Raw genomic sequence first — 12,110 nt, 5'->3', positions numbered from 1 at the left:
TCAGGTAGGTGCCCCTATTACCTCACTGCTGAAGGGGGGCCGGTGCGTTTACAGTGGTCAGCAGAGGCGGACGGAGCTTTTCATAAGTTGAAGGCGATGTTCACTGAGGCGCCGGTGTTGGCGCATCCAGACCCTTCTTTGGCGTTTATAGTAGAGGTGGACGCATCCGAGGTTGGGGTTGGAGCGGTGCTCTCACAGCGTTCGGGTGCGCCACCAAAGCTCCGCCCCTGTGCCTTTTTTTCGAAGAAACTCGGGCCAGCGGAGCAGAATTATGATGTGGGGGATAGGGAGTTGTTGGCTATGGTTAAGGCCCTGAAGGTGTGGAGACACTGGCTTGAGGGGGCTAAGCACCCTTTCCTTATCTGGACTGACCACCGTAACCTGGAGTATATCCGATCAGCTAAGAGACAGAATCCTCGTCAGGCAAGGTGGGCCATGTTTTTCACCAGATTGTTTCACTATCTCTTATAGACCAGGTTCCCTCAACACTAAGGCCGACGCGCTGTCAAGACTCTATGACACTGAGGACAGATCCATCGATCCTACTCCCATCATTCCGGCAGCTAAGCTGGTGGCACCAGTAGTATGGGATATGGACGCGGACATCAAGCGGGCGCTAAGGAAGGAACCTGCGCCTCCACAGTGTCCAGAGGGTCGTAGGTACGTGCCGGGGGCTGAATAATTTAAGGGGGCTGAATAATTTTGCACGCCCAATTTTTCCGTTTTTGATTTGTTAAAAAAGTTTGAAATATCCAATAAATGTCGTTCCACTTCATGATTGTGTCCCACTTGTTGTTGATTCTTCACAAAAAAATACAGTTTTATATCTTTATGTTTGAAGCCTGAAATGTGGCAAAAGGTCGCAAAGTTCAAGGGGGCCGAATACTTTCACAAGGCACTGTATATATATATATATATACACTGCTCAAAAAAATAAAGGGAATAACACATACTAGATCTGAATGAATGAAATATTCTTATTAAATACTTTTTTCTTTACATAGTTGAATGTGCTGACATCAAAATCACACAAAAATTATCAATGGAAATCAAATGTATCAACCCATGGAGGTCTGGATTTGGAGTCACACTCAAAATTAAAGTGAAAAACCACACTACAGGCTGATCCAACTTTGATGTAATGTCCTTAAAACAAGTCAAAATGAGGCTCAGTAGTGTGTGTGGCCTCCACGTGCCTGTATGACCTCCCTATAACGCCTGGGCATGCTCCTGATGAGGTGGTGGATGGTCTCCTGAGGGATCTCCTCCCAGACCTGGACTAAAGCATCCGCCAACTCCTGGACAGTCTGTGGTGCAACGTGGAATTGGTGGATGGAGCGAGACATGATGTCCCAGATGTGCTCAATTGGATTCAGGTCTGGGGAACGGGCGGGCCATTCCATAGCATCAATGCCTTCCTCTTGCAGGAAGTGCTGACACACTCCAGCCACATGAGGTCTAGCATTTTCTTGCATTAGGAGGAACCCAGGGCCAACCGCACCAGCATATGGTCTCACAAGAGGTCTGTGGATCTCATCTCGGTACCTAATGGCAGTCAGGCTACCTCTGGCGAGTACATGGAGCGCTGTGCAGCCCGCCAAAGAAATGCCACCCGACACCATGACTGACCCACCGCCAAACCTGTCATGCTGGAGGATGTTGCAGGCAGCAGAACGTTCTCCACGGCGTCTCGAGACTGTCACGTCTGTCACATGTGCTCAGTGTGAACCTGCTTTCAACTGTGAAGAGCACAGGGCGCCAGTGGCGAATTTGCCAATCTTGGTGTTCTCTGGCAAATGAAAAACGTCCTGCACGGTGTTGGGCTGTAAGCACAACCCCCACCTGTAGACGTCGGGCCCTCATACCACCCTCACGGAGTCTGAGCAGACACATGCACATTTGTGACCTGCTGGAGGTCATTTTGCAGGGCTCTGGCAGTTCTCCTCCTGCTCCTCCTTGCACAAAGGCGGAAGTAGCGGTCCTGCTGCTGGGTTGTTGCCCACCTACGGCCTCCTCCACATCTGCTGATGTACTGGCCTGTCACCTGGTAGCGCCTCCATGCTCTGGACACTACGCTGACAGACACAGCAAACCTTCTTGCCACAGCTCGCATTGATGTGCCATCCTGGATGAGCTGCACTACCTGAGCCACTTGTGTGGGTTGTAGACTCCGTCTCATGCTACCACTAGAGTGAAAGCACCGCCAGCATTCAAAAGTGACCAAAACATCAGCCAGGAAGCATAGGAACTGAGAAGTGGTCTGTGGTCCCCACCTGCAGAACCACTCCTTTATCGGGGGTGTCTTGCTAATTGCCTATAATTTCCACCTGTTGTCTATTCCATTTGCACAACAGCATGTGAAATGTATTGTCAATCAGTGTTGCTTCCGAAGTGGACAGTTTGATTTCACAGAAGTGTGATTGACTTGGAGTTACATTGTGTTGTTTAAGTGTTCCCTTTATTTTTTTGAGCAGTGATATACACATACATATATACACATACATTACACACACACACACACACACAGTACCAGTCAAAAGTTTGGACACACCTACTTATTCCAGGATTTTTCTCAATTTTTACTATTTTCCACATTGTAGAATAATAGTGAAGACATCAAAACTATGAATTAACACATATGGAATCATGTAGTAACCAAAATAGTATTAAACAAATAAAAATATGTTCTTGAAAGTAGCCATCTTTTGCCTTGATGACAGCTTTGCACACTCTTGGCATTCTCTCAACCAGCTTCACGAAGAATGCTTTTCCAACAGACTTGCAGAAGTTCCCACATATACTGAGCACTTGTTGTCTGCATTTCCTTCACTCTGCAGTCCAACTCATCCCAAACCATCTCATTTGGGTTGAGGACAGGTGATGGTGGAGGTCAGTTCATCTGATGCAGTACTCCGTCCCTCTCCTTGGTCAAATAGCCCTTACAAATCAAATCAAAATGTTATTTGTAACATGCGCCGAATACAACAGGTGTAGGTAGACCTTACATTGAAATGCTTACTTACAAGCCCTTAACCAACAATGCAGTTTTAAGAAAAATACCCCAAAAATATAAGAACAAAAGCAACAAATAATTAAAGAGCAGCAGTAAAATACCAAGAGGCTATATACAGGGCAATGCAAATAGTCTGGGTAGCCATTTGATTAGACATTCAGGAGTCTTCTGGCTTTGGGGTAGAACCTGTTAAGAAGCCTCTTGAACCTAGCCTTGACGCTCTGGTACCGCTTGCCATGCGGTAGCAGAGAGAACAGTCTATTTCTAGGGTTGGAGTCTTTGACCATTTTTAGGGCCGTCCTCTGACACCGCCTGGTATAGAGGTCCTGGATGGCAGGAAGCTTGGCCCAGTGATGTACTGAGCAGTACGCACTACCCTCTGTAGTGCCTTGCGGTCGGAGGCCGAGCAGTTGCCATACCAGGCAGTGATGCAACCCATCAGGATGCTTTCGATGGTGCAGCTGTAGAACATTTTGGGGATCTGAGGACCCGTGCCAAATCTTTTCAGTCTCCTGAGGGGGAATAGGTTTTGTTGTGCCCTCTTCACGACTGTCTTGGTGTGCTTGGACCATGTTAATTTGTTGGTGATGTGGAAGGCAAGGAACTTGAAGCTCTCATCCTGCTCCACTACAGCCCAATTGAATGGGGGCGTGTACGGTCCTCCTTTTCCTGTAGTCCACAATCATCTCCTTTGTCTTGATCACATTGAGGGAGAGGTTGCTGTCCTTGCACAACACGGTCAGGTATCTGACCTCCTCCCTATAGGCTGTCTCAGCGTTGTCAATGATCAGGCCTACCACTGTTGTGTCATTGGCAAACTTAATGATGGTGTTGAAGTCGTGCCTGGCCGTGCAGTCATGAGTGAACAGGGAGTACAAGAGGGGACTGAGTACGCACCCCTGAGGGGCCCCCGTGATGAGGATCAGCGTGGCGGTTGTGTTGTTACCTACCCTTACCACCTGGTGGAGGCCCGTCAGGAAGTCCAGGATCCAGTTGCAGAGGGAGCAGTTTAGTTCCAGGGTTCTTAGCTTAGTGATGAGCATTGATGGCACTATGGTGTTGAATGCTGAGCTGTAGTCAATGAATAGCATTCTCACATAGGTGTTCCTTTTGTCCAGGTGTGAAAGGGCAGTGTGGCGTGCAATATGGGATTGGGTCTAGGGTTCCTGGGATAATGGTGTTGATGTGAGCCAAGACCAGCCTTTTCAAAGCACTTCATGGCTACATACGTGAGTGCTACGGGTTGGTAGTCAGTTAGGCAGGTTACCTTAGGGTTCTTGGGCACAGGGACTATGGTCTGCTTGAAACATGTTGGTATTACAGACTCAGACAGGGGGAGGTTCAAAATGTCAGTGAAGACACTTGGTCAGCGCATGTTCGGACTACACGTCCTGGTAATCTGTCTGGTCCTGCGGCCTTGTGAATTTTGACCTAAAAGGTCAAGACCTAAAAGGTCTTACTCATATCGGCTGCGAAAAGTGTGACCACACATTCATCTGGAACAGCTGATGCTCTCATGCATGTTTCAGTGTTACTTGCCTCGAAGCAAACATAGAAGTAATTTAGCTCGTCTGGTAGGCTTGTGTCACTGGGCAGCTCTCGGCAGTGTTTCCCTTTGTAGTCTGTAATAGTTTGCAAGCCCTGACATATCCGACGAGTGTTGGAGCCGGCGTGGTATGATTTGATCTTAGTCCTGTATTGACGCTTTGCCTGTTTGAATGATCATTGGAGGGCATAGCGGGATTTGTTATAAACTTCCGGGTTAGAGTCCCGTTCCTTGAAAGCGGCAGCTCTACCCTTTAGCTCAGTGCGGATGTTGCTGCCTGGAGGTGTGTTTTAGGTCCTTGTCCTGTTGAAAAACAAATTATACTCCCACTAAGCGCAAACCAGATGGGATGGTGTATCGCTACAGATTGTTGTGGTAGCCATGTTGGTTAAGTGTGCTTTGAATTCTAAATAAATCACAGACAGTGTCGCCAGCAAAGCACCCCCACACCATCACACTTCCTCCTCCATGTTTCACGTTGGGAACCAAACATGCGGAGATCATCCGTTCATCTACTCTGCATCTCACAAAGACACGGCAGTTGGAACCAAAAATCTCAAATTTGGACTCATCAGACCAATGGACAGATTTCCACCAGTCTATTGTCCATTGCTCTTGTTTCTTGGCCCAAACAAGTCTCTTCTTTTTATTGGTGTCCTTTAGTAGTGGTTTCTTTGCAGCAATTTGACCATGAAGGCCTGATTCACGCATTCTCCTCTTAACAGTTGATGTTGAGATGTGTCTGTTACTTGAACTCTGTGAAGCATTTATTTGGGCTGCAATCTGAGGTGCAGTTAACTCTAATGAACTTATCCTCTGCAGCAGAGGTAACTCTGGGTCTTCCTTTCCTGTGGCAGTTCTCATGAGAGACAGTTTTTTCGACTGCACTTTTATGTATATTTTTTTATTTAACTAGGCAAGTCAGTTAAGAACAAAGTCTTATTTATAATAACAGCCTTCCCCGGCCTAAACCCTAACCCGGACGACATTGGGCCAATTGTGCACCGCCCTAAGCTGGGCAACGCTGGGCCAATTGTGCGCTGCCCCACTTGAAGAAACTTTCAAAGGTCTTGAAATTTTTCAGATTGACTGACCTTCATGTCTTAAAGTGATGATGGACTGTCATTTCTATTTGCTTATTCGAGCTGTTCTTGACATAATATGGACTTAGTCCTATTTGTAAAATACTATCTTGTCACAATACAACTGATTGGCTCAAACACATTAAGAAGGAAAGAAATTCCACAAATGAACTTTTAAAAGGCATACCTGTTAATTGAAATGCATTCCAGGTGACTACCTCATGAAGCTGGTTGAGAGAATGCCAAGAGTGTGCAAAGCTGTCATCAAGGCAAAGGGTGGCTACTTTCAGGAATCTCAAATATATATAAAATATATTTTATTTAACACATTTTTGGTTACTACATGATTCCATATGTTTAATTTCATAGTTAAGATATATTCACTATTATTCTACAACGTGGAAAATAGTATAATAAAGAAAAACCCTGGAATGTGTGTGTGTCCAAACTTTTGACTGGTACTGTATATATGTATATATTATTTGTACCTTTATTTTGACAGTGCTCATATGTCTCTTGGGCTGGTTATATAATTATTAAGTTAATTGGGAATTAGAATGTATGTGGAGTCTAAATTTATAGGCAGATAATTCGGATGTGTAGGTGAGGTGAGTAAATCTATGATCATTTGCATAATACTTGCACACCACATCCGCATTCCTCATCCAGATTTCTGCTTCCATTTTTCCATGAAAGACCCCCAAACAACCACTGACTATATATTCATCCATAAAAACCTACATTTTATTCACCCATAGATTATTTTTTTCGCACATACATGAGCGTTCACAAATTCCAGATAGACATTTATTCCTTGGACAATGATATGAACATAATGCATAAAATATTCGATTTTTTTGATCTATTATTTCAACACATACTCGTTTCTTACACGTCATGATTAATTCCATAAAAGCACAATTAATACGTTCAACAGGTAGGGAGACTATACAGAAGACAGATGGTTTCATATGAACACATAGGAGCCACTTGCTTGCACGGCAATAATTCACATCATCCATAATGACACTTGAAACACCAAAAACCAAATGTGTCGACAAGGAGGACGGTTGAAAACGGATCGAAATGTTCTGATTAATCCACTATATATGAGTTCCTTGTATGTTTACACTATAGCACCAACCAACGTGGTTGCCCGAAGCGTGATTTCTCTGGTATGTCGACAGAACCTGCATGAGATTATCTAATTCTATAGCAGCTCGATAATAAAACACTCACTTACGTATTTAAAAAAAATCTTCATAAGGAAGCCAATTATCAATGCAGATATCAAGACATCCACACACTAAATTAGGCCTTATACACAGCTCATTTTCACATGCCTGACTTTGCCTGATCAGACCATGCATCATTTTCAACGCTTCAGAAATGATCATTTTTCAAAGGACACTGCATTGCCCACTTCCTAATTAACATAACATTTCATTACTAAATACTGTACACTATGATTGTAAAGTCTATTATTGCACATTATCACGAAGGCAAAAAAACAAAGTACAGTTACACAGTCTCCCTTTTGCTCTGTCAATCAATCTGTCATTCAGCGCCAATGATTGATGAGATGATGACCTATGGGCTACAGAGGTAGAATGTATACATTCTTATTCCTCGACTCCATATTTGAATGCCTCAATGAGCCCCTCTACTGAGTGAATAAACCCAGAAATGCTGCATATGCCTCCTATAACGAATATGGCGACGTCGAAGAACACGTGGTGCCATAAGAGTTTCCTCCACATCAGTTTTAGATGAAAGAGAGCCGGGAGAAGGAAGCACAACCCGGCGCCGGTAAGACTCCCGGTTAGGCCCATGAGGAGTGCGAAGTGCGGGACAAAGATGGCCATGATCAACGTGAACACCACCAGGAGGCACCGGAGGCCCAGTCCCCAGGACTTAATCCGTCCTCCCGGCCCGTAACAGTCAGGGAAAATAGCGCGCCCTCCATCCTGGAAAAAAGACTTCTCCAGGACCTCTACAGCAGCGAAGAACGGCAGCGGATACGAAAGCAAGGCCTTGGCCACCAGGAACAGGTTTACCACCGCTCTGATGGTGGACGGCAGGTTGTCCGTGATAACCTCTTTGGTGGCATCTGCCCAAGTCAAGTAGGCCACCAGTGCGAACAGGCCCTTCAGAACGCAGGCTCCGATGTGAGTCCAGTCCATCATGCAGTGGAACTCCTTTGGCCTCTGCATGTTCCCCTCCAGCGAGGGCAGGAAGATCTGGGACGTGTAGCTGAAGACGATGATGCCGATGGAGATGGGAAACTTCTTGACATCGATATAGAACTTGACTTTATCCCAGGCCCAGTCGCGGGCTCTGGAGAGGCAGTAGGCTATCACCAGGATGTTGATGACAAAGTGCGCGATGGTGCAGAGCAAGCTGAACTTGGACACCGCCTTGAGGCTCTTGAGGAACGCGCAAGGCAGGAGGGCAGCCGTGGCGACTACAGACCAGGCCTTCTGCGAGACCGGAAGATTGGGGAAGCTGTTGACCATCAGGTTGCCGCTGACCACCACGTACAGGATACAAGTCATGACCAACTCAATGATCTGAGCAACGTTAACTATATGTCCGCCCAGAGACGGGAACCGTGGCTGGCAGCACGCGTTGGCGATGTCCACGTAGGAGTCCCTCACGCGCACCAGAATTCCATCCTCATTCTCTTCATACAGACACGCAATAAGAATCTTTCCGGTGTAACAACATACAACGGCGGCAAATATGATAAGAAAGAGTCCGAGGTATCCTCCGTGAAGAATGGCGTATGGTAACCCAAGGACGAACATCCCCTGTGGATACACAAGCACAGTTGAGTCGTAATGGAAATGGTCTTATCGAAGTGGCATGCCTCCCCACACCACACATGCAAGAAATGTATCATATTTAAAGTTGTATAATAATAGCAAACGACATTCACATTTTCATAATCATATATGTGTGAAACCCCACATTTAACGACTGGAGTTGAGAGAAAAAAAAGGCATAGGCAGTTCTCTGTTCATCTGCCAGGTGACTAGCGTCCAGGCACAGAATCTAATATTTCTAAGATATTTCCTCATCAAAACTGGATTTATTTTGTACAATCCACTGTAATAATACTTATACCATTTAGGAGATGCTGAAATCCAAATCGATTTACAGATATTCTTGCACACATTTTAAGTATGGGTGGTCCCGGGAATCGAACATACTACCCTGGGTTACAAGCTCCATACTCTACCAACTACAAAGGACCACTGTGAAATGTTATCAAGAATAAAGATGTAGGCCTAATGGTGCCTGAGGCCAATCCAACCCATTTTAGCCGGGATTCATTCCAGACGGAGAGGCAACCGGGGGTCTGTTTTTTGCTGATAAGAAATAGGCTATCTTGCATAAACCCCCATTTTTCTCTAAAATCTCAAATTATTATTATACACATGCTTAAAATTAAATTGACATTATCTTCTGATTAAATGAAGGCACATGTATGCAGTTGTTTTTAAATCAAATATTTAGCTCACACTTGTTCTAAATTAAGAATTGTGAAATATGAAACCATACAATGCCTATTCAAAGTCTATTTTTACATGTCAATTAAAACATTTCTAAAGTCATTTTAAGGTCTGTTTCAGTATTTTTGTAGGATGCAAATCGGTGTCCCTGAATGGGCGTATATTGCAAGCCTATCTTGACAATAGGCTTACATTGACATAGTGCCAATATGTTTGTGTGTTTCTTTAAATTATTTCTACCTGAATGGCATTGGTGACGTTCCACCCCGCATCCCAAGTGGTAATTTTGGGTTTGTCCTCTAATGCCAACTCGTTACACGCCCCAGTGTTCTTGAGGGAGGAAGAGGATGGTGGACCGGTTCCGTCTCTCTGGTAGTGGCTGTCCCCCACCATCAACTCGTCTCCTCCGTCCATATCTCCCCCTTCTTCGTCACCCTGCATGATGTCCATCTGCATCCCCTGCCTATAGTCAAAATCCAAGTCATCGCAGTCCACGAACCCCAGACCCTCTTCATCCGTAGCGGCCTGGAAGCCAAGCCTGGCAAACACTCCGCTTACCTTGGCCTGAGACTTATTGGACACTGTGTTGGCCGCATTGGTCAGCTTGTTGCCGATCTTGTGTCGAATTAAGTGAGCCATTGTTGTGAAAGAAATGTGGATCTTCAGATATCAATTGGATCAAATATGGTTATTAGTTATTTTGGCTGTTGCTGCTGCTGTGAGAGAAAGATAACCATGCCTGTTGCCAATACGTTTTGACGTTTCTCTTAACGGCTGTCCAACCGTTACATCCACATAGGCTCTCCTTAAAATCCCGTCTGTTGGTCTTGATTATCCATGTCACTCTCAAACCCCTCCTGACACTTTCTTGGCTTCAGAAGAAATTATGCAAAACAATTCCTCCTCAAGTTGGTTCTTCTAAACTGCTGAATGTGATCGAATGTCCCTGTTTGTGACCTTTCCATTAAGTTGTCCGTTTTGGTTCGGATGTTGCAGTCAACTGTGGCGCAGCTGTGACAAGTGCAAACCACGAGCGATGGAATCTGTGTGTCACAGTCGGACTAGGCACGTGTCCTCGTATACTGCCAATGCAATGACTTGCTCAGCAGGCAAAAACCTCTCATGGTTCTGAAGCGGGTGTGTGTGCGTGTGTGAGAGCGAGAGAGACGCAGCCTACGACATAAGTATGACCCCCCTCACTGGCGCAAATTCTCTGCAGTAGCCTAAGACCAAGGACAAAATTGTCAATTTATTACGTTTAGCAAATTGCTTTGAGATTTTAGAGAGAGAAAGGGGTGTAGTATTTCGTTACCAGAGGCATGGATGCTCGCTCTTACGCTTGATTTATACAAAAATGTTTATGCTTTATTCGATTAAGATCATTTTGCATATTGAATTAGACCTAATTCTATTTTTATTTTTGATCGATCATTTGTTCCAATATTTTTCGTTATGATATGATGACACATATTCAGATCGTGTTGATCTTGCAGATGTATGATCAGTTTCATGAATGTGTAGTTTATAATTGCAGACGCACATGTTCGTTGAAAAATGTGATTTAGACTGCCTACCATTCATAGGCCTATACCAATGTTTTGTATTTGTCTTTTTATTCCTAATGCAAAAATACATAGAGGTGTAAAATGGATTAATAAGTATGACATTTGAAGATCAAAATCGAACCTAGCTGTGGATTAATAAGTATGACATATTTGAAGATCAAAATCGAACCTAGCTGTGACATCAGTAGCATGTTATTTTGATTATTTCCGTTTGTTTTTTTAGTTTATTCGCTATAAGAATTAGGAGACAATGTTTTGTTTTATGGCCCTTTGAGTATGGCCAGCACTTACACGTTTTTTTATGTGGTATAATATATATCAAAACAATCTTATTTTTTATTTATTCTTGTCTAATTTGTTTTCCGATTATTTTAATTGGTTAGCGGATCTCTGTAGCCTAAGTCATTTTTGTTCTGCTCATGGGAGCAGACACTTTAAATTCAGCTGATAAATTAGAGACCACGAGCCGCATTCATCTTCATGAGAAAATTCTACTAATTTCAGCATTGCAGAACCTGGGACAGCGACTTGAATTTGCGCATGTTGGCTATAACCTTCAGTAACTGCCAAGTCATTTTTTTTAAATGCCCCCTGTTGTTTGACAAGCTATTTCCAATGTAGATCTTCACAGCATTAGCAAATTCCTCATGATTAGATCAACTATACATCTGGCATGGAAACCAAATGTAGGCCTAAATAGTATAATATCTTATGTTGGTTGTCCTTGAAAAGGCATGGCATTCTCGTCCTCATTAAACACATCTCCGCGTCATGTGCGTCTGCTTTAGAACTCACAAATTACGATATGACATTAAAGAGCAGGAATGTGTTCGAAAATGAAGGAAAAAAAATCACGGTAACATTTGATGCCTCCAACTGTAATCCCTCAGATGATAAGAGGCACCTTATCCTTTCTCTTCTAATCGGTTCCGACATGTCACGACGCATTACAGTATTACTGTCATCAGGTTTTGGTGCCTGCGTATGCAAGGCATTTCTAACATTTCCATCTGTCGGAATACATTATTAACATTAAAGGAAAGGAAGAAATACAGTTTACTCTTTCACAGAGTGAGAATAGCACATGGGTAGACTGATGATACATTAATTACAGAATAATGTATGTTGAATTGTGCATTGGTCGAAGACTAAATGAGACAAAAACGTGAAAGACGACGAGAACAACATTTTGCATCAACCCAGAGAGAAAGTTCCTATATTTTCATGCTGGGCTTAGGTTGCTTTGCCAGCTGCCATTTGTGTTGAGGCATGCACAGTGTGCGTGTATGTGTATGCATGTGTGCAGGCATGAGGGTGTGTGTGTGTGTGTGTGTGAGGACAGTGAGGAAAGAATGTTCCCGGGAGAGTCCTTGGGGCATCTCAGTGACT

General features: G+C 44.1%; 1 protein-coding gene across 1 annotated transcript; it reads right to left on the bottom strand.

Moving 5' to 3' along the window:
• Positions 1-6,434: 6,434 nt before the first annotated feature.
• LOC135527541 (vesicular inhibitory amino acid transporter-like) lies at positions 6,435-10,226 on the bottom strand. The gene is made up of 2 exons (XM_064956041.1): positions 9,397-10,226; positions 6,435-8,451 (listed from the first exon to the last, which is right to left on the bottom strand). Exons 1-2 carry the CDS (start codon positions 9,793-9,795, stop codon positions 7,264-7,266), a joined length of 1,587 nt encoding a protein of 528 aa, XP_064812113.1. The 5' UTR covers positions 9,796-10,226; the 3' UTR covers positions 6,435-7,263.
• Positions 10,227-12,110: the final 1,884 nt, after the last annotated feature.

The sequence above is a fragment of the Oncorhynchus masou genome, chromosome 33 (genome assembly GCF_036934945.1).
Source record: "Oncorhynchus masou masou isolate Uvic2021 chromosome 33, UVic_Omas_1.1, whole genome shotgun sequence".
Lineage (NCBI taxonomy): Eukaryota > Metazoa > Chordata > Actinopteri > Salmoniformes > Salmonidae > Oncorhynchus > Oncorhynchus masou.
This window is presented reverse-complemented; position numbering and strand designations above follow the sequence as displayed.